The sequence below is a fragment of the Cupressus sempervirens genome, chromosome 5 (genome assembly GCF_028749045.1).
Source record: "Cupressus sempervirens isolate cs-2001-9-10 chromosome 5, ASM2874904v1, whole genome shotgun sequence".
NCBI lineage: Eukaryota > Viridiplantae > Streptophyta > Pinopsida > Cupressales > Cupressaceae > Cupressus > Cupressus sempervirens.
In genome coordinates, this window is record NC_143122.1 from 509,183,233 (window position 1) to 509,210,493 (window position 27,261).

A 27,261-nucleotide genomic window follows, 5' to 3' on the forward strand; every position below is an offset into this window, starting at 1 on the left:
CATGTAATTTGAGCATCCATTATCTATAATCCACGAATCATTCTTGCTAACATGTGAAATAAGGGCAGTTTCAATTCTATACCTTTCTCAATTGGGATCTTCTTTGATTGCAACATATACCATTTCAACTACTTCCTTCTCTTCATTAGTACTAGACTTAGTGTGCTCTTCTTTAGCAATGTAGCATGATTTCTTCCCTTTCTCTTTGTAATCCATGTTCTTTTTGTACTTGAAATATATCTTGTCATTTCTGTCACTCTTGTTTTTTTGGTCAAGAAATTTAGCAACAAAATGAACAACTTCATTACATTTGAAACAAATTAGAGGCACTTCACCTTTGTATTTACCTTTACCTCTTGACAACCTTCTTACAAGCAATGCTTCAAGTTCATCCAAATCATCTTCAAATTCTAATTCACTTTCTTCCTTACTTTTCTTTTCCTTTTTGGAATGTCCAATGTTTAGTGAAGATTTTAAAGCATTTCCAATTATTACCATACTATTGTCATAATTACTCAATTCAAATGTATTCAACCAACCAACTAAACTATCAAGTGTCAATACATTACTAGACATAGCTCTCACTTATTAAATTTTAGAAACTTTAATGGTATAAATAGGCAAAAGAGTGCTAAGAACTTTACTTAAAATTTTACTGTCACTGATAACTCCTTCAACAGCTTTGATTGTGCCCACAACTTCTTTGATTCAGTTTACACACTGTGAAGCATTCTCACATTCTTTCATTCTCATGTCATCATACTTACTTCTAAGACTTTTAGCTTTAACTCTCCTTACATTATCATCTCCTCTGTATACAAGTGTCATTTTGTCCCACATCTGTTTAGCAGTAATATGATTCTTGATATCATTAAACTTGACATCATTGAGTGTAGATGCAATCTCAGCCATCAGACTATTGTGATTCCTCTTCTCATTCATTTTCTCAATAGTCAGAGGATCAACATGGGTTGTGTATTCATTTTCCAACCAGTGTGTGACATTATCTCCAAATCCATATAGATTCAACTTCATTTTATCTTTTCATTATGAGAAATTCTCTTTGTTTAGTTCTGGTACCTCTCTCTTATACATCTTTGATCTTTATCTCGAGATCCTTTAAAATTCTTCCTCCAAGCATAGTGTTTTGATACCAATTATTAGATAACTAAGAGGGGGGGGGAGGGGGGTGTATGGGTGAATTAGTTATCCTGCAATCCCTTTGAATAATTTTAGTATCAAGCAATATTCAACAACATCATAAGAAATCACTCGATGCACTCATTCAACTTTTATTTTAACTCACTCAAATCACTTTACTCCGATCTATTCATTCATTGTCCTGTCATTAACAATGGATAGTAATAAAACTTAGTTGTTATCGACCATTAAATTAGTTGTTACTGAGTTGTAGTAAAATGAAAATAATATGAAAATTAACTTGCAATATAAAAATATTCACTCATTTGACACCAAGTTTTTTTATGTGGAAACCTTGTAAAGGGAAAAACCACCAAGGACCAACAATGCAAATTTCACTCTTCCAAAGTGAGCCCTGGTAGGAGCCAACCTTTTTAAAGGTTTATATACACATTGTTAATATGACCTTGTTAGAGGATTTACACCAAAAGATCATCTAGACCTTCACTCCTTGATCCCATCTAAAGAGTGGCTTGCTCTAAAGGAATTGCAAACACCACTAATCAATGTTACCATATAGGATTTCATAGACTTGTTAGATCCAGTCAATTCATGAGATTTTATGTTGCAATTATTATAAAGTAACAATATAAATTATCTATTTAGGTATAACACTACCTTGCTTGTCCAAATCTCCTTTCTACTCGATCTCTTTCCTTTTCTCTTCTCTTTCACCTTGCTCTATTCTTCTCAAACTCCTTCACTAATTCACATTCACAACAACTTCATGAGCATCCAATTAGTAACCAAAAAATTTCTTGAACATTTCCTTAAATAGTAGTCTATGTGCTTCCAAATTCTTCCATTTAATGTCACTTAATCACAATTGTCGATCTTGAATACATTGCATTTGGCCACATAGAAAATAGAACTTTCATAGAAAATTGTGCTCATCATTATCTTTCTTTAATCTCCATCATCAAATCTTCATTGAATTTCCCTAGTCATTGATCTTGTAACAAACTTTGACTCGTGCCTTTGAACATCTTGAGCATTCTATATTTCTACCAAAAGTTGACCTTAGACTCCATCTTTACAATCTCGTTCTTCTAGTTGTTACTCAATGAACATAACATTTCACTCAGGTAATATAACACTCGATCAATACTAGACTTGCTCGAGCAATACTGAATCTAACTTAACTTTCTCAATAGCTTGGTGAATATTGTAGTCACTCGATGAATAATGTCATCCTTCTTTAAGCTTGTTACTTGGTTTATCTTGTGTAGCTCAATACATTAAAATATTACATGATCGTAAAATAATCAAACCAACATTGCATTACATTGTCCAACTTATTCAAGTGTCCATTGAATACCATACTTATCAACTCTATCTTCAACATACTTTCTTCAAATCCTCTTCATCAATCAAATGTTATGGCACTCTCTTGAATTAGCATAATGTCTAGTCAGCTAAGACTTGACATCATGACAACATAACAACTGATATGACTCTTTTAAATATATTAATAACATTACTAATTATATTATCAGTTGGGATTAATAAGTTTAGCACCCATTTAATGTGATCTCATCATTCATTTGTACTCCTCTTTTTTCCCTTTCTCCTAGGTGGAATTGAAGGTAAGGCCTGATTGATCCTCATTAAAGCTCCTATTTTCATGATGTAAAGCTCAAGGAAGGATCTAACCCCCTAGCTTATCTCTTTCTTTCGTCCAATCATTCAAAATCTATTTTTCACATTATAATGACTATATTTCTAGGATTCAGGACCTATTTTGGGACCTAGAAAGAAAATCCCAAGGGTTCTAGGTCTTTGTTGGCAGGGATGTAATTTGCTACCCTACTAGGCCAATTAGGGATATATTGTATCCTTTCTTGGGCCTTGTTTTGGGTTTGCTTCCTAGGGTCCAAGTCTGAGTTGTTCTAAGGTGTTAACTTTTAAATGGATCAACCTATAGGAAAAAGTTAATATGAGCCCTTTATAAACCCATCCATTTGCTCCATTTCTCATCCATCAATCATATGCACAAGCAATCCATCCAAGCCTTTAAGTTCTGAAGCATTCCTCAAGGCATTCAAGCACTCTATCCATTAAAATCAAGGATTCATGCATTAAAGCCATTGAAGGAGTTTATGAAAGATCTAACACTTTAAACATTCAAAATCTCCCTTCGCACATTTCAAGATCCTTTGCTTCATCTTCTACATTCATCCTCTCAATAGCTCCATCCATCTACATTTACTCCTAAGGTAGATTTCAAGCACATTCATTTATGAAGGTTTTGGTTTCACTTTGATTTCCTTTCCTAGGGTTTTTGAAGTTGAGTCAAGGCTATTGCATCTATATACTTGATTACATTCTAAATTCAAGAGCATATTCATATATTTGTATTGCTTCATATTAGATCTATCAATACTACTTTCTAGAATTCCATTTCTATTTTAATTCAAGGTTAATTCCTAAATTGGGGTTTGACCAAGGCACCCTCCTATGCAAACAACAAACAACAACCCTTTTTATTACATGTTTCAAATCTTGGATTGAAAAATAGGTTACAAAATTAGATACCCTTTTCATCATTATGCCAAGCTAAAAAATTAGATTCAGAGTCAGACACAATTGAGAAAAGTCACACAGGTCACCCTTGTGCAAAATAAGGTCATAGAGGTCATCATCATAAGAAAGTCACCCCTACTAGATTGACAAAAGATTATTGGGTTTGGTAGATCTTGTGGTTTTTGGACTACTTATACAAATTTGGACCTCATTTAATAGCCCATTTACATGTTTGTATCTTGCAAGGCGTATAATCTGATGCAAGAGCATCCTGGGGTAGTTGGCAATCCTGCATGTTGGAGTGTTTTGACCTTGGAGGTAGGTAACTTGGTCAAATAAAGGTGTGTAGCTCGGTCATTACTGAGTAGTTTGGATGTAGTGTTAATCGAGTAGTAACATGTCATGTTAACGAAGTTGCAGTGTTAACCAAGTATTGACTTGTCATGTTAAGCGAGTTGCAGTGTTAACCAACTATTAACCTGTCATGTTAATTGAGTATTTAACCTGTCATGTTAAGCGAGTTGCAGTGTTAACCAACTATTAACCTGTCATGTTAACTGAGTATTTAACCTGTCATGTTAACCAAGTTTAGTATTAACTAAGTGTTCCTTAATGTGTTGAGTGAACGTGATAGTTGTGGATACTCATAAGTGGTTTTTTGATGCTCGGTCATGTCTTGGTTCCAACTTTTCTCGAGTTATTTGAGTTTGGTTTCTAGTGTGAGCTAACCTTGGCATTTAATTTGGTTGTATTTAATTTTTGTTGTGAGCCAAATTGTGGCTTAAATGTGCATTTAGTGCAAAGGTTTATTTAATTTTTAACATACTAGGCTGACCTGTGGCTTGGTTGGGTGTAAGTAAGGGGTCTTGTGGAGTCTTTAGTCATAATCATCAAGCTTGGAGAAGAGGATGAAGTAGAGAAGCATACTTTGAGAAGGGCTGGTAGTTGAGGCTTGGGAAACTAGAAGATTGCTTGTTGGGCTTGCAAGCACAAGTTTAGACCTTCCTTGGAGGTTTATACCAGAGTGTGGATCTGAACTAACTAGGGTTTGGATTGGATCTTGAGGGATCTTACAGAACTATTACTTGTTTTGCATTTGGTCATAACTAGGAAGGCCTTACAGCCTGACACATTGCATGTAATCAATTATTTTATAATTAAAGAGTTGTATATGGTATCAGATCTTGCATTGTTGTTGTGTTTCTATTGTGTGGTTCTTTGTTGGGGGATAGGACATCTCCTTAGGGGATTCTCCTACCTTGCACTACATCATAATCTTATCATATCTTTATATTTTAGCTGCATATCCACTTAAACACTCGTAAGGTGAAGGTGAGAGGGATATAAATCAAGCAATTTATTCTTTTGCATTAGGTTACATATTGATATTCTCTTTTGTGAATATCCAAACTAATTAAGGGGGGGTGGATCTTGGTTCTCCCTTTTCATTGTGTATAGGGTGGATTTCTTTCATTTTCCCCTTACATGGGTAAACTCATTGAAACACATACCCTCACACATAACTCTCACAAGATCCTACAAAAAATTCATTGTGGGATAATGATCTCGCCCAACGTAAGTTGGCTAGAATGCTAATTCTAGAGCTAAAATTAGAAATAACAACAAAAAGAGAAAGTACAAGGAGAGTTTCTTGATCATACCATCTTGTTCACTCTGTGATACCTCCACATGACCCTCACCACATCTATTTGGTTCCTCAGATGCCCACCTCTTGCTATCTCACAACACAATTTTAAAGCTCAAAATAGAAAGGATTCATTAGCAAATATGAATGTAAATGAGCTTCTTTCTAGCCCCTTAGACCCTTATATAGGACCCCTTCTGAGACCTTTTTCCCCTTTCTCCCTCTTGGGTGACCCCTTGTCACCCCCCCTAGTTATTATTGAATCCTAATTACAATTTTAACATCTTTTTTACCATTTTTTGTCTTCTTTTCTATCAGAGTATACTTTCTTTTCAAGATGTTGTTGGGCTTCATTTTCTCCCCATGTTGTCTTCTCAAGGGTGTATCACCTAGTTCAATATCTCATCCTCCTCTCAGGACTATGACAACTTAGTTACTTTAAAAATTCTTCGCGTCATTTATTATTTAAAATGTCTTTGAAATAATTTGTTGTCCCAACACTACATTGAAGAGGAGCAAAATTGGACACCTAAATCTGTTTGCACAATTAAGTAAAATTATTGTTAATTAAATATTTAATTAATTAATATTATCCTAGTTAATTAATTGACTATAGTCTAATTATAAATCAATATGACAACCAATAGTCTACTTATTAATTAAATTCCCCTTCCTCAATTGAATTAAATAATTGCACAAAACCTGTTAAATTTAACTTCCAAAATTTTATTTTGATCACATAACCCCCTTTAATCAATTCTAACCCTAGCTTAACCCTTAGCCAATCCTAACCACCAGGTTTAGACTTAAGCCAACCCATTCACCTATACTAAGTCCACTTATTTAATTAATTAACCTAGGTTAATTATGTGACCCACTTGGATTCTCCTAAGATTTTCACTTGCCTCCTAATTGCCCTCTAATCTAAGCCTAATCAAACTTTAATCATTTATAGAACTTTAAGTATGAGGATTAAGAAATCATATCTCTGACTCAAGTCAACTCTTGTCACATCCTCCCACTCCCCAACCAAAATGAATTAAAGTCTTCCTTAAATGCTCTTACACACTCCATCCATCTCTTGCACCTTTGTTCATTTTACATCCCCCATAATGGTCACATTCCCCTTCAAAACCCTAATCCCCTGACATAAATTCTCCTTGTGACGTTGGCTATGCATTTGAGAAAGCACAATCCATGTGCCTCCCTTTCCTTGCATCTTGAGCACCTCCAAAGTTTTCATGTTGACCATTCATTCCATCCTGTCCTTGCCTATAAATCCAACCCTCACCTTTACAAATCATCCACAATCCATTACATTCCATTTTGCCCTTATACAATAGCCAAAGCATCACTGTAATGCCAAATTTCCTCCACTTCTCCATAGCTTGCAATCATTCATCCTCTGTGTTTTGAAGTGAACTACACATTTTGAAGCTTAATCGTCAATTGAGCATACATTCCATTACTTGGACACATCTCAACATCAAAGGAAATATTGCTTAGTGTAAGAAGAGGTTTTTCTTAGGAATAAGGTGTCTCAACCTTGTATAATTCCTATTCTTATTATTTGTTTTGTAAATTGTATTTCTTGCAAATAATGTTGATGTGTCGACATCTGAATTGTGTGTAAGGAGATCATGACTAAAACGGTTATGACGGATTCCTATGACACATAAGAGCTATGTTAGGAAGATTCAATGACAGGTGAAGACATGTGGCAACTAAGATATTTGAGTACTGTACACTTTACCCCAATAGTGGGGTAATTTTTTTGGGGTTCCTATTTTCTCGGAGAATGGTAAAACCCTAATACGGTTTACCTTTGGGAGCAGCCCTAAAGTGAAGTGCATGTTATAAGCATTTTTTTTTTAGGGTTACGAAGAGATGAGATGCGAAAAGGGTGTATTGTTGGTACTGTGAGTAGCTACTGGAGTCTTCTGTTGTCGATGTTGAACTTGCATTGCAAGTGTATTGTAACCTTGTGTTGAAGATAATACATTGTGTAGGTTCTGAAGGGGTGGGGTTGTTTTACCGAAAGGTTTTTCCCCACTGACAAATCTTTGTGTTATGTGTTTCTTTCTCTATCTATTTTCTGTATGCATGGTTGGCTACAATATTGTTGTCTACATGATATTGAATTTGTAAGTGTAGAAGATTTTAATAGGATTTGCATCATACTTTCCTTATGAGATTAGTGTAGGAAACTGTTTCCGCACCTGAGTTTCCTTACAGTTTTTGCATACACACACGTTTTTTGGAATTTTATATCCTTTTTGTCTAATCATATATGTAACTCTTGTGTTTTCAATGCTTTCTATTATTGTTAGTATTCCCCTAAACACATTTTCATAGCCTACAAGAGGAATGCTAGTAAAGTAGTTGCATTAGAGCGATTGATCATTTTTAGGTGTCTACCTAAGGATTATAATTTTGAAAGAATGTGATTTATATAGGTCTAGTTTCTTCCTTTATACAATCGACTAATCTTTTTATACCTTTATCAAAATTCTGAGTTTGGATGCTACAAAAATTAATAGTCAATGCCATCAATTCAAATAACCAATAGAGTGCATAGAAACAATAGAAGTAGATAAGCATAGATATGAATTGTATTTCTTGATTTAGGTTATTCATTTCAATTTATTGATCTATATGCTTAGGTTCTATGATTTGTAGGGTTTAATATTGATTAGTATCTTGACTATTTCAATAATTCAACGCTACTAATCTTTTCTCCTAGAGCATATGCATATTCCCCCTACACTGGTGGTACAACCACAACTAGATCCAATATCTATCTTAGATGCAATATTGCATTCTTGAAACTAGACATCATCATCATCATTATCATAAATCAATCAAACAATCACCTTTGTCAACAAGGTCTAATAGATTGTTGACTTGCTTGGCTTGGTGAGTCTTATCTTTTATTGATTTTATTTGTCACCTTGTTCATGTGCTATTCAAGGATACCACTCGTGAGAGTACCCATGATGGTTCATGACTCTTTTGGTTTTGTCCTCTAGTTGTGGGATAATTAAATGAAATTCTGGGGCATGTATGTCTTGGGTGCCTATGTTGGCACATTTGCTTGGTGGTTAGCACACATACCTCAACCTTAAATGTACACATGACTTAGGATGGTTCAAGGCACTTCTTGCCTACACCATGTCCATTTCCATGCAAAAGGACCAGATGATAACCCTAATTTCATGTATGTCATGATGTAATGCATCAGATTTTTGGTTGCAACAAGATCTACAAAAAGACAAAAGTGCACTAATAAAGGAAAGCAAGGATTAGTTTTATTTTCCCATAGTTTGAATTGTGTCCTTTTTTGAGTTGGTTTATTTTTCCATCTTATTCATCTTGCATCCCTTTTTGAGTCGAGTCTTTGGTTTGTCTTCTTGTTTCTTTTGTCAATTTTGTGTTCCTTTTACCCAATCTTGTGTTTCAAGTCTTCTATGTTTGACCTCAGATTGTGATTTCGTTAGCATCTTTGAATTTGTGAGATCATTTTCACAAATTAGTTTCTTCTTCTATTTTTTTTGCCTTGATTATGAGGGGGAACCTTTGCACCCTATTTTGTCCAAGCCACCCTTTTATTTATTTTAAAAAATTTTCCCTTGAAACATAGCTCAAAATAACATTGTCTCAAGGATGGGCAAAATGTAGACACTTAAAAATGGTAAAAACTTATGACTCTAATTGTTAATGTGTCATTTGCCTAGTCTTTGTTAGTCATTTGTGCCATTAGTATATTTTGATCAATTTTTAGTCATGTTGACTATTTTGATTTACCCTTTATTGTTGTCTTGCTATCAACTATTTTTGGCAATTTCATCACATTTTGTCTCTTTGTTATTATTTGATTAAATAATTGTGACAATTATTTAATCACAGTCCTTAGTTTGTCCCTACTAGATTAATTATTTAATTAATTTTTATGTCCTAGTATGTCCCTTTTAGGCATAAATACATATTATGCATTTATGTCTTTATTGTTTTGTCTCATAATCATACATGTAATATCTAATTGTATTGTGGGCTTTTTGGAGGGAATAGGTAAGTGGACCTTTATCGGTATTATGATTATGAGAACGAATGTGTGTAATTTTTACAACATCAATGTTTCAAATCATACTACAACATTTTTGTGTTTTTATTATTTGACTTTTATTATTAACATTTGATCCTTCTTTTCCAAATTGTTCTTCTGTATTCCTTTAGCTACGAGTTTATAAATTGAGCCCTTTTCCCTCAATTTTGGCAACCACAATTTGTAGTATCTTCACCTATATGTTGTCAAATTGTATGATTATTTTCTAGCTATTATTTGTGTAATTATCATCTTAAGAACATCAATATCACATTGGAGGAGACAAAAAAATAATGAGATGCCATTGAAGGAATATCTTTTATTATTTGTACATTTTGTTTCAATAGTCGTATTGTTGAGATTGAGATTTGACTAACATAATTGTAATGGCTTACATGGTTGGCTAATCATGTTTTGAATCTAAGCCCAATTTTCTCCTTATCTACAATTTCTCTAGCAAATATAAATATTAAATATTGAAGTAACTCTTATAGTTTAACATAACGAGTTAATAATGGATCAGATTACTCTTAGATAATCCACTGAATCCCATCCTTTGATCACTTCTAAACCTTGAACATCCTATCCAAGTCTTCTTCTCTGCTAGTTTGACAACTACTAAAGAAGAAGAACAAGCTTTGTTAGAGATTGCAAATAATGAATAATGAATGATGTTGAGCCAAACTTGCAAAATGAAAACCACTTCTAAGACCATTTTCGGTGCTCAAATCCAATCACTAAGAAGAGGAAGACAACTTCCATGTAAAAGGAATGTGATATTGTTGAGAAATGCCATAACACCCTACAAAATCAACCAATAAATGATCAAACTCTTCATAATCATCAAATCCTCCATGGTGCAATCAATACGACATGAGCAATTCTCCAATTACCAAATTCATGCGGACACGATCCTGAGCTCATCCCTTTTCAATAATGAAGCTTTACACTGAGCAAGACTTGATTCCTGGTGGGCTCTTTAAGAAGCTTCCAACTTCACTAAAAGACCAAGGACCCATTAACTTCAATCAAATTTTTATTTAAATAAGAATATATCTAAATTTAAAATAAATAAATATAGAAAAAATGTTAGATGATATTTGCAATGATTAAAATTAGATCAAATACAATATTATACTATTTATTAAATTAGATTATAAATCAAATAATTAAAAATAAAATTATAAGTAATAAAACTTTTCCCCTATATTGTTAAGAGAATTGTTCCACGTGTAATTCATCTTTTTTGTTAAGCAAGCAAAGGAAATTTGTGCGGCAGAATAAAACATAGACACCCAAAATTTGGCGCGCAAGCGTATTTAAAACAATTTTGTAGTAGGCTGGGACATACCCAAAGAAAATCCAAAAGGCTGTAGCATAATTTGAAATACAAGGAGGTTATAAATATCCTTCGTAAGCGGAAGAGGCGGTGGAAAATTTGAAGGCACAAATACCTATTCGAGTCATCTACTCTCTCTCCAAATTTATCCATCCCTTTTAAGAGGGGAAGAAGTGAGAAGTGAAGGTGGTCTTGGGCGGGACGAGGATTTTGACGACATCATATATAGCTAAGTGGCTTCCTATATTCCTTTTCCTTTGTCTACTGACTGCTATAGAGAAGAAGCGCTACATATTTCAATGTATTTAGCAACATCCACAGGCTACAGGAGGTTCGCGTTACAGTCTTCTCTCGTAGAACAAGATTGGAAGTCTGGAACCCTACAGGAGGGTTGAAACCCTACAAATTTGAAACCCTAGTGTGTGCAGGCTCAAGGTAGGGAGTGGGGGTGGAAGGGGGTGTAATTTGGTGTCTGGTCATGCGCATATTGCAGCAGCAGGAGCGGCAGCGGCGGGCCTCTCGTGATTCGCTGGCAGTATTTCGGAAGAGGAGGAGGTCGCACCCTCGAGCATGCGGCTGCGAAGAACACATCGCCAACGCGGGTAAGAAGCAACGGACAATCACCACGCTGGAAGACAATCAAAATCACTCCAGTCCCGGACAACGTCGGAGCCTCAGAATCAAGGAGAGTTCTAAATACCGTGGGCTTTCAGATGTCAATGACGAGTCTCCCTCTGTCAAAATTGAGGAGGAAAAAAAGGTCAAACCTGAAAGCAAAGCGGAACACAAAAAACCGGTTCAGCAGCAGATTGGGATTGAAAGCTGGGACACCAGGCTCAGACATAGGGTTAGAGATTCCAAACCCCAGACAGATAAGGATGTTGAGCCAAATCAGCATACGAGAAAGAGAAAACGAGAGCGGGACTTGAGTGATTGCAATGACCCGGGTCATTGTATAGAGAAACCTGATGATTCTGAAACTGAAGCGTTCGCATTGCCCCGTTGGGCAACAAAATCAAGAAGGAAGTCCCGATCGCAGGCAGCATTAGGTGTAGGGAAAGATGCAGTTGCTTCCCCGCAACTCCGCGATTTGCATTCCCAACAACGGAAGAAGTCATATTCATGGGATTTGAATACAAATGACAGGCAGGAGCCAACCCTTTTAGCAGCGGAGAATGGAAATGCAAATGGCCGGCAGGAACAAATCCCTTTAGCAGAGAAGGATGGAAATGCAAATTGTACTCAGGAACATATCCCTTTAGCAGCGAAGGATGAAAATGAACGCTGCAAAGATATTAATGGGCAATCCTTTCGGTTAGATGAAAAAAATCATGCCAAGAAGCAATCAATACTAGAGGGTGCAGGGTCTGACGCTCTGCAAATTGATATCACCGCTTCCTGCAATGCAAAAGTTCACCTACAAGTCGCATTGGCTGGAAATTTAGTTCAGGAGCAAAACCATTCTCTAGTGCAGGGACCGGAAAACCTAAATGCTGACTTAATTAGAATCGAAACCTCTCAAGCTTGCATGATCGTTGATGAGGGCATCGCTTTCGACAACACCAACTGTGATTTCGAATGTTCTAGTAGAGATCTCGGTAGTGAAGCAAAATATCAAGATTCTGATTGTAGCGCGCAACTTGGTGAGGGAGCCAGACCTCAGAATACCGTAGGTTTTCGCAGGGGTCTTGATTGCAAATCGAACCTTGCAGATTCTGAAACTGCTAACGAAGATCTTGGCGTGGCAGTAAAACGTCAGAGTCTAACTGCTGGTTCTCACCCGGTTTGCAAGTCAAGTAATGCGAATGGATTAGGTGCCGAAACTATTGATACAGGCGAGAATGAGCCAAGTAGTGTCTATTCAGGTGCAAATATACATGTAGAAGAGATGGATGTTGATGAAGCAACATTAGAACATTCAGTGATGCATCCCAGTATTGAGCATCAAGGGATTGGCGTGAATGCTATTGTAGAGCCTGGTTCAAGACACTGCAAAGGCAACCAATCTGAAGATGTGAACGATAAAATAGTATCCAATAGCAAGCATTGTAAACACGCCACCGTTCAACATGAAGCAGACAGGGAAGCAACAAACAGAAAGGATGTTGATGTAGAGGAGAGTTTAAAACCTAATGACGAGTCAATGCGAAAGGGCACTAGTATTCTGAATTACAAACTTCAGAGGCCTGCAATTATTGAAGGGCGCAAATGTGGTCTATGTGGCGTGGGCAATGATGGGAAACCTCCAAAGAAGCTGTCTCAAGAAATTACAGACAGTGATAATGAAATTTTTGGTGAGTTGCAGGCAGCTACTGAAGAGTCTAAATATCAGGAGGGAGATGGGTTTGGAGATGATCCAGGTTGGCTTGGACGCCTTCTGGGTCCCCTCAATGATCGCCATGGCATTACTGGAGTATGGGTTCACAAACAATGTGCTGTATGGAGCCCCGAGGTACTCTACCATAATTTTTCCCTGGTGTACATTAAATGAAATGTTCTTTTGGGAATTTGCCTTGCATTTCTTTTTCTGTAAAATGGTACTTAAAGGTCATGACTGCTCAGTGTGCCTTTTACTTTTACTTCATTATATTCATACACCATTTAAAATTATCTTTAACTTTATATCCTGGAGTTCTGGTTGTCATGTTTTGGGATTAATATTATATCCTAGTTTATTCTCATGTTACCTTTACAGATTAAACATCAACCTATATTTTGGAGAGAACTAGCTTATTGAGTTTCACTCAAAGTCTTTATTCTTTGATAATGTAAACATGCACATGCTTATGGATCTTGGCTATCCTGTCCAATCATCAACAGTATCTGTACCTCAAAATGAAGTCCAGTTAAAGAAGCTGGCCTCTTAGATGCTGTTTTTTCTATTGCATTCTTGTTTCCTACTTATTTCTTTCAGATGCTATTGTTACATTGCAATACTTATTAGCATTAATGTAAGTTAATTTGACAATTTCATGAATGAACATTCTAATTTTGAAATCCAGAAAAGTGTTACTGTAAGTAGCTAAATTCTCCATAGATGTAATTTGGTGCATAACTCATGGGCATGCAGGTCTATTTCTCAGGTTTGGGCTGTCTCAAAAATGTTCGTGCAGCACTTGCCAGGGGCCGTGCACTCAAGTGCAGTCGTTGTGATCGACCGGGAGCAACGATTGGATGTCGAGTTGACCGATGTCCACGGACTTATCACCTTGTTTGTTTGACTATCTACCCTCGTATTCAGTTTTTTTTCCATCAATGTGAATACTTCTTAATTATGATTTACTTTGTTTTGAGAATGACATTTTGGATAGTATTTCTGACAGTCTAATATCTGGCATATCGAATGCATATTCAATCTTATTTTCTTGGTCATATTTTCGTTGCAGGCTTGTGGTAGAGCTGAAGGTTGTGTGTTTGACCATAAGAAATATCTGATGGCTTGCACTGATCATCTGGATCTTTTCCACCCAAGAGTTCGATCTCGCCGTGAGATGCAAAAGATGCAGGTGCAGAAGATGGTAACTGAAACAAGGAAAGAGAATGCAGCTGCCCTTCGTAAAGACTTGGAGGCAGAAGAGAAATGGCTAGACAATAATGGCGAGGATGAGGAATTTTCACGACGTGAACGAAAGCGGCTCCATCGAGATTTGGAAAGAATAGCCCCTGTCTATATCGGGGGATCATCATCTGGCAATGCTAGTTCCAAAGAGGGTTGGGAAAGTGTGGCTGGCTTACAAAATGTTGTAAAGTGTATGAAAGAAGTAGTGATTTTACCTCTCTTGTACCCACAGTATTTTAACAATCTTGGTATTACACCACCTAGGGGTGTACTTCTACATGGCTACCCTGGTACTGGTAAGACACTTGCTGTGCGAGCTTTAGTTGGTGCATGTTCCCGTGGTGATAGGCGGATAGCCTACTTTTTCCGCAAGGGAGCAGATTGTTTGGGAAAGTATGTTGGGGATGCAGAACGTCAGTTGAGACTATTATTCCAGGTGGCAGAACAATGCCAGCCCTCTGTCATTTTCTTTGATGAAATTGATGGTCTTGCACCAAAACGTTCGTGTCAGCAAGATCAGACACACAGCTCAGTAGTATCTACATTGCTTGCTCTTATGGATGGTTTGAGGTCCCGGGGATCAGTGATTGTAATTGGTGCTACAAATTGCCCTGATCAACTTGATCCAGCGTTGAGACGTCCTGGGAGATTTGATAGAGAAATCTATTTTCCTTTGCCTTCTGTTGAGGAAAGAGCAGCCATTTTGGACCTTCATACCAGGAAGTGGCCAAAACCTCCAGCCAGGGAAGTTCTTTCTAGAATTGCACAACAAACACCTGGGTATGCTGGAGCAGATTTGCAGGCTTTATGTACGCAGGCAGCAATTATTTCTTTGAAGCGGAACTTATCCTTGAAAGATCTCTTCAGTTTTGCTGAAAAAAAGATGGACTTGCCTATGCTTCCCTGCATAACGGTGAAGGAAGGTGATTGGGCTTCTGCTCTTACTCAGGCTTCTCCACCTTGTTCTCGAAGGGTGTCAAGCATGGCAGTCAACGATGTTAGTGCTCTTCCTCTTCAGAAACACATGGTTTCAACTCTTCTCCAGCCACTAGTAGATTTGCTGGTTTCCCTTTATCTTGATGTGAGTATTGACTTGCCTCCTATACTTTGGAAAGCCTCAAGGTTAATAGAAGGTACTTTAACAATGAATTTGCAAAAGAAGAATCACATCAGCATCCCTTGGTGGTCTTCTTTAAAGTCTTTGGCAGTGGGATCTAAAGTTGCCAAGGAGATTGAAAAAAACTTGTCTTCAGTTGGACTTATATGTGATGGGTGTCAATCTCCGCCTATTGATTTCGTATCAATCTCACCTGATGAAGAAATCACATCCAGTATTGAAGATTCCTGTTCGAAAACTGCAGAAAATGAGTTGAAAGACATTCAGAAATTGAATATGTGGGGTAACAAGCGGCGAGGAATTGGGTTTCGTGTTTTGATTTGTGGGGATCCCAAATCTGGACAAAACTATTTAGCTTCCTGTATTCTCTATGGTTTTGAAGGATATGTAGAAATTCGTAAACTGAGTTTAGCAACAATGTTCCAGGAAGGGCATGGAGATTTAATCCAGGGGCTAATACACATTCTAGGTGATTATTTATCTTATTGTTTATTGTCAGTTCCTCATAGATTGTTCGAAATATTGGAGAAGCTATAGTAAACCATAAATTGGTATGTCATTAGTTCAATGCTGTTTGTTGATGGTTGGGAAATATTTCTGGTTGAAATGTTCTCATAACCATAAATGAATGTTTTATTGTGTCTGAGATTGTGATTTCATTTGCATATTACAGTGATACACATTTATTGTTTCATAGAAAGCTACTATCCACAAGGATTTGATGAATTACATGGTGTATTAACTTTTCAGCCAAGTACTAGGCATTTTCATTTACTTCTGAAGTGTATAAAAAAATGAATTTAAATGGCCGCATATAATGGTATAAGTAAAGATAAAGGTAATATTTAGGTCCCGGAGTGGCAAGTATGCCAAAATTTGCAAAGAAATTGCTTTGCAATGAAGATTCTGACTTATGTAATTTGCATGGTACTGTTTTGGCCTTATATGTAGTTGAATAGGTTATTGCTTTTGCTTTTCTACAACTTACACTTGATAATGATCCTCAGGCTAAGCAGGTTTCCTGCTAAGTTACAGATTCTTCTAGCCTTTTTTTGCTTGTTCTATCCACTAATCTGATTTGTGATTTTGAATACATACCCTTATCTCAATGGTTATATGGTATGGTTTATGCTTATGAATTTTGATGATGTTTAATCATACTATTAAAGAATGGAAAGAAGCATAGTAGACACATAGCTCTAGATGTAGCTCCTTTAAATCTACTCTCCAGTACGACAAAGTTATTTCTTTTATGTATTAATCATTAGATGATTGTCTTTGTGTAACAGGAGCCTGTAGAAACATTGGTTCATGTGTATTTTATATGCCTAAAATTGAGGCTTGGGCAGTGGAAAAGGCAGCAGATGACTCAGGTGTAGATTTGGCATCTCAGGCATGGGATATTCTGGTTCAGCAAGTGGATGCATTGTCTGCTGATGCAACATTGATATTTATGGTAAGTTCTAAAAATTATATCAAAAAGGTCAATTTTTTCTTGGAGAAAGTTGGATATTGGTCAATATTTCAACAAGTTTCTCCTTTTTGTGTTGAATCATATGTTGTTTAAAAAGTAACTAATGCCTATATTATGTTGTATATGTCTTAATATATGTAGAAGCTAACTGCTGACACACACAAACTCAATATAAGGTCGTATATAAGTTAATGCATTTTTCTCATATTGATAATGATTCTAACAATTTGAACTACTGTGACTCTTCATGTGATTTAGTTCACCAATGTTAGAGCTTTGCAGGTTAACTAATTTCAATTAAGGTGGAAGCACAAATATGAGTATGATTTTTGTAAATGGCAAGGATCAAGGAAGATATATGTATAAACTACAAATGACTATTGTGATGTGTGGCTTTGATTCAGTTATTTAAAATTAATACGCAGTATGTTTTGTTTACTAAGAGCGCCTGGAATTTCAGTTTACTGCTGGAATGAGTGTTCCAGTTCTTTGGCTACTGGAAGCTAATTAAGGGAACATTTAATCTATTCTAATCTGTTGTGAGAGTTTATATTGACTGCACAGAAATTTTGTTTATTGTGTTAGGAATTCTTTAGTGAGATAAAAAGTTCTTGAAAAAGTTTAGAGGTCCATCCTTGGTAATTCTTTTGGGTAGTACCCCTTTGTATATGAAACAATGAATTTAATTGCTTTAATTTCTGTCAATAAGGAATTTCGAAAAAATGTAGTACTGGTGGCTATGAGATATGATATGGAGGGGTTGTTACTTGTTTGGAGAATCCTCGCTTCTTACATCTACAGCTATGGAAGGATCTAAATTACTGTAGCCCTGTTCATGGGAAGTCATGTATAACCTTAGTTGCCGATTCGTGACACAAATCCGATTCGGGCACGTGAATTGGATCCGTGGATTCGGGATTTTTTTTGCTTCAATTATGATTCGTGGAGGATTTGTGCATATATATATACCAAAAAATAAGAGAAATATACATAATTCTAAAACTAAATCATTTCATAGTATGAATGTATGATTCTACTATGCATCTATGAATCTAGTATACTTGATCAATGATAATTAATCTATTTTCACGATTATAAAGAAAATCAACACATTCCCATTGAATTACTGAAAGTGAAAGTTTGTAACATTCAAAATATAGATCATTAAACTTAAAGTTTGTAACATGATTTACTCATAAAGGAGTCAAGAGTCGAGACGGAAGTTTTTGATTTAATCATCAAATGGATTTTCAAGAAAATCCGCATCAGAGGGATACTGATGAGCTGCAAGTGCTGCATCTATATCAGTAGAGGAACCCAAATCACTAGTAGTAGAGGGGATTGTGAACTCATAATCCTCCTCATCATCCACATCAATCAAAGTGGATCTAGCAAGATCCTGGATGGTCATATTTAAATTAGGAGGTTTATGTGCTACATCCCAAAGCTTTTTTGGGCCCCCTTCTTGTACATTGGATCCTTTCGTGATAACAATCGCAAGTTGTTGTGAATGAACACAAGGTCTTTTGCTTTTTTTGGAGCCAATCGGTTGCGTTTGACTGAGTGGATAAAGGAGTAAGTACTCCAATTCCGCTTAGCTGCAGAAGCGCTGGCAACCTAAAGAGAAATTAAAAATTATCAATACAATAATCAAGAAAAATAAATTAAATAATAAATTCAAGGGATTGAGAGTGTTAACCTTAAGCTTAATTTTGCAAACTTACTTGGGATAAGACTTTTATGGCAAGAGGTTGGAGGTACATGAAGGTACCACCATTTGATGGCATCCATCCTGCTTTGGTCTGCTATGGCAATAGGGTGGAAATTCTCACCTAAGATGAAGGCAACAAATTCACTCCTCACAATTGCCCCAATCTCTAGATCTTGGAATATTTTAGCTAGTGCCCTCTTATACCCATTTGCAACCTTTGCATCTCTAAATGGTGGCACTCTACCTAGAAGGTGAAGTTCATCTGCACTAGAGTACTTGGGGATAACAAAAGACAATTGAACACTATCAAATATCAATAGCACAAACATTGGATAAAATAAGCACAAGCATTTGATAAGAATTACAGTACCTCGTTGATAGAGCATATGCAAGGAGGTGCAAAGGTGTGGTCATCTTGTTCCATCGACGATGAACAATTGTTTCCACCTTCTTGTAAAGGGTGTCCTCATGATCATTCTCCCTCCTTTGTATGACCTAGGATATGAGATATGAATAATAATTATAATTAGTGAATATGTCAATTTAAACTTTAGAATCTAAATATCTCTCAAATAAAAAATTGTTGTAAACGAGCGCAAAACTTACCATTTTAATTTTTTCCAGCATAGTGTCCATGGAATCATAAATATCCCCAAGGCATGGCTTATCACTGTTTGCAAAGCGAAGCATTGCCATTATTGGATCGGTGACTTCCAACATATAAGTCACAAGACCCCACCAATCCTCATCTAGTATCATTCTTCGCACATGCAAGGCCCTTGCTATATTGGAATTCTTCCAAACGCCCCATTGGGGGCCTATGACCATATGTTTCAATGCTTTCTTTACCTTCACAAGTCGTCTCAAGACAATTGTGTGAGAGGCAAAGCGGGTTTCAGCAACCTAAGAACATGTTAAACTCAAGTTAGTAATACATTTAAAAATTAAAACATGTTAATGTAAACAACAAAAAAAATTATGGAATCCAATAATATTCAATTATATATTAAATATACAAATTTACCTTCAATAATTCCAAGTCTGAGAAACTCCTAAAAATTGCTTGTGACGTGGTGATTTGTCACAAACATTTGAATCTCTTCATCTTCCTCATATCTTTTTCACCCAATCTATTTCGGTGCCAATTGTTTTCATCACCAAATTGAGAGTGTGGACGGGGCATGGTGTCTGAAAGATATGATCATATCTAGATTCTACAATTATCCTTGCAGCCCTGCAAACTTTTGCACAACATTATCAAGACCCACAGACTCTATGGCATCAATGAGAATGCGTGAAATAAATTTTGAATTTTTCACTTGCCCTTCACAATCAACTGCCTTCAAAAACATTGCCTTCACAATCAATGGATGGTTTTTATAGTCTTTCCACTCATCCGAAATAATAGACACACCTGATTGAACCCAAAAATCTCTTATTGGTTGAAGTTCAGCCTCTATTGATTTCCTCTCATCATGTAATATGGAAGTGCGCAATTTCTCATAACTAGGTGGTTTGTAACCATGGGGGTGCTTCATTTATTGCTTCTAACATCTCCCTAAAATAAGGTGATCTTACAAAATTAAATGAAACACCATTTGCAATTAAACAACGTACAATTTTGTGATCAGCAGTGTCTCTCTTTTCATTTTGGAATGTCCTATCTAGTGGGCCTCTCTTGCGGGTGAGTGGAGATGGGTCTTCATCTTCATCATTTGTAGTTGGCACAGGCAAAAAAGGATGTGTTCTTGTGCTTGTTTGATTGGATGATGGTATTGGTGTATTTGTTCTTTTGGAAGCACCATGTTTTGCTTTTGCAACTGCTCTATCAGCATCATCTTGCTCTTTTGCTAATGCTGCTATTTGTGCAGCTGGTAATCCCTTCTTATCACTATCTTGACACATGTTAATTCCTTCACCCACAGGGCCCAAAAAATGTAGTTTCACTCGAGAATAGGAGCTTCTATGTTGTATATTGCAAAAATTACATTTTCATATGTATGCCCCACCCCTAGGACATTGTGTGACTCTTGTTGTGTGTCTCCATAAAGGAGACCCCTTATCAATTTTGAAGCTTGGTGATGCAGCACCACCCCCACCCACTGAGCCTTGACTAGTCATTGTTCTATTCTTGCAATCTAGAAAAAAAATGAAAGAAAACCATGCTTCACACTCACATTCAACTTGAAAATATGGAAAATTAAAAATAAATCAATATTCTATGAAAGAACTCAAGAATATGATTGAAATGCATACCTTAAACACTTCTTGTAAGGTATTTGGAGCTCCACAACTGATCTCCTTTGAATCCAAGCACTTTACTTCAAACTAGCAAGTATGAGAGAGCAAAATAGAGAGTAAATGAACTTGCATTATGACTTAGAGGGTCGTTTTCAGGGTTTAGGCAAAAAAAAATCATTAAAAAAACTGATTGGGCCCACTTTTTACAACTTTTTTTGCCTCCTTTAGTGCGGATTCGTGTGGTTCCGTGGTGGATCTTCGAGGATCTGAGCAAGATCCGTACTCCTGCCTGTAGATCTGTTGGGATCTGCGATAGATCCATAGGAAGGATTACAGAACCTGCCTGGATCCTCACAGATCCACGTATGGATCCGGATCTAGATTGGACTTGAATCCGGATCCGGGATCTGATACATGAATCCGGTAACTAAGTGTATAACTATTCAGAAAATCTCGACCGATGTTCAATTCGGCGAATCTACCTTTCTTTGGTCAAAATTTTCAACTTTATCTGGAGATCTTTCACAGAATATTTTGATGTGAAACAAGTGACTCATTTTGTGTGGTAAACCTACATTACCAACAGAAAATCTGAATACAAAATAAACAACATTGTTACATGATATGCCTACCCCACCATGTGCATATGTGTACCACCATAACAGATACAGGAATGGGTCATTATGGCCCAGATAGATATTGATATGACAACTGCAAAATTTTGGCATGTAAGATAGGTATTGATATGACACCCTTATCATCTGAGCCATTTCAAACAATTTTTTATTAAAAATAAAAAATAAATCCTAACAAGTAAAAACCCTTAACAGTATTCTATAATTCATGTTTTAAGTTACAAGTGCCAGTGTGGAAGAATTTTAAATCAGTTGAAGAGATTTCGGATTTCTAAGTTTCAACAGAAATTTTCTCTTGTTTAACTTTTGTTTAAATTTCCTCAGTTTTCTTTGGTGCTTTCAGATGTGTGAGCAGAAGCAGCGTTTTTAATTTCTTTCAAGGTCACCACGACTGGGGCTTGAAGACATTCTTTGAACATAAATTTGTTGCTCCTACCAAAAATGCCCTATCCCCTTTTTGAGATTAGTGACATAGAGGTAGCTGGTTCTTCATATGAACAGTAAAAATCTTCGAAGCTGTAGGCATTAAAACAAAAAACTAAGATGGTGGTAGGTTGTAATATTCTCAGTTTCTCACCTCATTCTCGAATATAGTTGATGATTGTGTGGTACTTGTCAAGCTGTAATTGTAGTCATTTTGCAAGCCTACAGCAGCTGTAGTTATAAATGTGAGTTGCCCTTCACCAATTTGTAATCCTTTATATACTCCAACAAATTATTCATTTACAAGTCAAACATGGAGTTGAATTACTCCTATGCTTCAACTGCTTGATGGATAAAATGGGTTTCTTTCTGGTCAATGGCATAGTTTGCTAGAAAATTGCTCACTATTAATTTCTTGAAGATGTGCTGTGTAGTGAGTACTAATGAATCCAACATTGGCCATGCTTTTTACAGTATAATATATATTATCTATTTTCCAATGAGGTGTATATTGTTTGCAGATTTCATCAATAATTACAGTAGAATCTCCTATATGTATATTCGTTTACATGCTACTTCCAACTGATTTTTAATTTTCTCAGCGTTGCTTTGATAAGCTCTCCCAAGGCAATTTGAACTAAATAGTCAGCAGTCGACTTACCAGGTTTATGAATAGCTGGTCCATTGAAATTTGTCTTCATCCATCTTGAAGGAGGTGGGTATCAACTAATTCCTTACTGCAAATTTGGTTTAGAGTGTATTGGAGCTGACATTTAGTTTCTTTGGCATCATTTGATAAGCTTTCCTAAGGTATGCCAAACTAAATAATGTGCACCTGGTTCGCCAGGGTTACTTCCAGCTGGCCTATCCAAATTTGTCCCCGTTGGTCTTGAAGGAGACTGGGACCAATTAATTCCTTAAAAATTCTGCTTAGAATTAACTTTGGAAACAGTAGTTAGGGCCTAATTTTTATAAGTTTCCTCTAAGGCACTTACAGAACTAGATTTTCTTTTTTCTATATTGGGTTTCTTTTTTGGAGGATCCTTTGCATTTGTTAAAGTGTCACCTATAGGGGAACCCACATTTAAATCTTTTATAGGCATTTCTGGTGCAAAACTGAGCACCGAGAATATTCTCAAACTGTCCTGACAGCGGGAGGCATATGAGCTAGTCAGCACAGCATTTGGTATCATGTTGGCCAATTTAGCAATAAAATCCTCCTGAATGGTTAGCTTTCAAGTGAGGGAAAGGGGTAGGTGAGAACCTGCAACTCCTAGTCCATTCTCACTAGGTACTGCTTTAAGGAACCTTAAAGTGGACATCATTTCACAGTTAGTAATTACACCCCAGATGATTTTCAGGTACACTGCTGTGCAGGTAAGGGTCCTTATGAGATTGCCTACAACATGTCATCCTGAATTTAAGCAAGCACTTAACTAGCATCCAAAACACACACCTAGCAACCTAGAGCCAAACAACAGGGATATACCAATCCAACTTAACACAAAGTGCTCCACTCAAGCAAATCTAATAGCTGCTGCTCCTACTTGTCATCCAACTTGACGGAGGCGCTGGACACAATTTGCCCAAAGGGAAATTAAACCGCTATTTCGTCACCTTCGAGCTCTGTTAGTATGCTCTCCTGGATCCCCTGGATGTGGATGTGGATGTGTTCTGGTGTTGATGCGGAGGCAGATGCTCTCTTGGTCCGCACAGGATGCACTGGTGCGCTTCCTGTGGGCATCCTCAGCCGGCCTCAAGCATACATCTGGGGCCCAGGATTCCAAAAAATGCCCCAAAATAATTTTTTTTACTTCCATTTTTCATTAAAATGTTTAAACATATGTTTATCCTTTACAAGCTGCTGTCTACTCAACTTCAAAATACCTAGATGAATCATCCACCCTCTGATGATCAGGTGTTGCTGGAACCACAGGGACATTGAAGTCTGCCACAGGGAGTTCCATTTCTGGCATATTAGTATGTATGCCTAGAACTGTAAATGAACAGTTTAGATTTTTGCTGGCCATGGCAGAATTTTAATCAAATTATTAAAGTTGAATGAATTTTTGAAGTAGCCTGAGCTTGGTCAGTCCTATATTTTAGTAGTAGTTGGGCATTTGATTCAGCAAATCCTTTGCATCATAAGCAACTTCTCTACTTGTTACAAATACTTTGTGATGAGGTCATGTGCTTGCTTTGACTACAAATGCCTGTTATATTTGCTTCTAATACTTATCTATTCTTATTTAATGTTTCTTAATTAATTTATCATGTATCTACTGGTTTCCTTAACAAAGAACATTTCTATTATTCTGTGGATATTACATTCTAACATATCTATTTACAGAAACCACTAATGGGTTAAATATTATGCATGCTGCTAGTTTTCCTTACATCTATATTATTCTGTCAATGATTACTTTTTAATGCACCTGAATATAGGCAGCTAATAAATTACATTGAGGAGTAAAAATATCTGTATTTAAGATGGTGACTTTTACTCGGATGAAATCTGGCACACAATTATTTATTTGAATTTGTAAAGCACACTATCTTTGACATGTCTAATCATATATTGCATTTTATTGGATGTATTTCTTCTGCAACTGTTTTGACCTTTTGCATCCATTCTTCTCCTTCTTTTGTTGAGTTTCTCAGTGGTTGTTTCCCAAGTAAACACACGCTATACTATACTGATAGTAAAATTAATTTACTCACTCATCGTTGCCATGCCATATGTTTACTTGACCCAAATGTATGCATATATGTGTGTGTTTACATTCATACATACACACGCACCCAAACACATCCAAAGCCCCCCTAAAAAAAATTGCACACCTATGCAATTGATTCACATACCCACACCCGCATCCACAACTGAATTGACAACTTAGCCGTAGAGGATGATTACCATTGAATTATCTTGATACTCTCAAATAAAGAGAATATGTGTGTGCAAGGTATTGTGTATTTTTTTAATTTTTTGTAATGTACATTTTAATATGTATTATAAATATTTTATTTTTTGTATGTATTTAATAATTTATTAAATTTATTTATTTTGATAAGTTATGAGGGTTCTGGTGGGCTCCCATTCCAACAAAGAGCAGCAGGAAGAGAGGAAAAGCACCCAAGAACAATCCACTTGCAATAAAAAACAAGGAGAAACTAATGAAACTCATCCTCCAAATAAAAGATTCCCAGGCAGAAAAAGAAAATAGTCATTTTTTCTTGTGGGATTTTAGAATCATTTGCTTTCTTGAGCTATTCTGAGAAGCCTTCTTTTCAAAACAGGCATCCAATCACCAAAGATATTATCCTGTACAAAACCTGACAAGTAATCGAAAGATAGTGTTGATTTTTGAGGAGAGGGTACCACCTCTAGGGTCTCATAGAATTGTTGATGCTCCATATCAGCAAAATCCTGAAGGTAATGTAAGGCCTCCAGGACCTCATCAGGTATAGCTTCTGTGGGAAAGGGGGTCAAACAAGAAGAAAGAAGTCATGCTAGAAATTGGGTTCAATTTCACCACTTTGGAGAAAGAGCCAGGGATGATACTGGAGGATCCTGCACAGAAGTGGATGAAGGGTTCGCTTAAGGAGGGCTTTTTGAAGAAGAATTTGGAGAATTTTGAATTGGAGCAACCACAACCTTATTTGAAGAATCACCATTCAGGTTATCATCAATCAGTTGGTGATCTGTAGTCTTCCTTCCATCAAGTAGAAGAAGAGCCCTTTTTTGCCCTTTCATTTAGATGATCTTTAGCTAAATGACCATAGGTGGAGCAAGATGGACAATGAAAAGCCATTTTTTCACAGTCCAGAGGGTGGAATCAATCTTTCTCTTGAAGCACAACATCCCCTAGTAGACAGTTTAATTCTACCAATAAACAAGCACAAGCAATCAAGGTTTAAATTTTAGTTTTAAGGGCAATGTGAACAAGCCTATTGAGGGCATTTCCAACCTTGACACTATTAGGATTCGAAAAGTGAAGTGAGAGTTTAGGCATACATACTTAAACAGGAGGAAGGGCAAATGAAACATATGTGGGGGATAAATCAGGGAACCATGGCTTCATACTCAACATTGAAGAGATACACTGGAACAAATAAATCTTAGAGCAAGATCTTATGTTTCTGAGCAGCTTTTTTCTTATGTTTCTGAGCAGCTTTTTTGTTTGGCAGGCACTTCTCAAATTTTCTAGAAACCTTTGGTGGACGGAACTAGTGGTTCTGTGACATTATTTTTGCTCATTTAACTGTTTAAAAAAAAAATTGTAATAATGTTCCCAACTCTAAGGCTGTCAATTTTCAAATATTAATGTACATTATTATGCATCTAAACTGAATTTATTTTAATAAACAATGAATAATTCATAATAATAAACTCCTTTAAGCTTGATTTCTTTATTATCTCTTAACCATGCCAACCTTGAGGAGTATGGGAATTTCAATATCATAGGATGTTTGACACCAATCTACAAGTAGGTATCCTCAAGGCAAAGGGACTGCATGTTCCTACCCATCTTGGGACTTTCCCTCAAAAGCAGTGGAAATGCATATCCTTCTTGGAATTCACCTATCTTTTGAGGATTTACTCCGCCTCTCCCAAATTGACAGAAACCTCCCCTCTTAAGAGGCTTATAGTAAGTGATTAGAGAATATACTACAAAGTCCTTTGTATTACAAATATATATTCATATAATTCTTTTTATTATGAGGAGTATAATTGTGTATATATCTTGATACATCCTTATCTATAATATAACCAATACATTATTGTTTTGTACTTTCAGTTAACTATATTAACACATATATATACATATTTGTCTATCTATGAATTTTAGAAATAAGTTCAGAAATATTTTTCAAGCTTGTATTACTTCTATCTTAATTAATAACCAACAAATAAAGATTCTATACCAACTAGTATGATCCCAGAGATCAATTAACCTGTTGGTTCAATCAATACAAATTTGTTAAATATATATTTCTCTTATTTTTATCTATGTTACCAAATTCTTCCCTCGAAAGTCTGAAGTCTGGTCCCAATCTTGCAAAAGTCTGCCAAAATTCTATTAGATGAACCCGGCACAGATTTTGCTGTTTTTATGGCAAATTTACAAATCTGCAGCAGGACCCAGGCTGAATTTTGCCAAAAAATGGACTTTTTAAAAACTTTGTTAAAGTGTTTTTTGTCTATCTTAGTCAATCCAATCCTCCAACCCTAAAATAGATCACCAAAAAGGCCAAAAAGAGAAAACCTGTGCCATTTGGACTACAACATAA

At 36.3% G+C, this 27,261-nt stretch overlaps 1 protein-coding gene across 1 annotated transcript in view; it reads left to right on the plus strand.

The window, feature by feature from the left end:
- The first annotated feature begins 10,952 nt into the window (after positions 1–10,952).
- Positions 10,953–27,261, plus strand: part of LOC149556943 (P-loop containing nucleoside triphosphate hydrolases superfamily protein) — a 45,766-nt gene continuing 29,457 nt past the window's right edge. The window contains exons 1-4 of the mRNA XM_089831582.1: positions 10,953–13,261; positions 13,880–14,020; positions 14,196–15,954; positions 16,775–16,941. Of these exons, the coding sequence (XP_089687708.1) occupies positions 11,288–13,261; positions 13,880–14,020; positions 14,196–15,954; positions 16,775–16,941 (4,041 nt within the window). The 5' untranslated portion in view covers positions 10,953–11,287. The remainder of the gene's footprint in view (positions 13,262–13,879; positions 14,021–14,195; positions 15,955–16,774; positions 16,942–27,261) is intronic.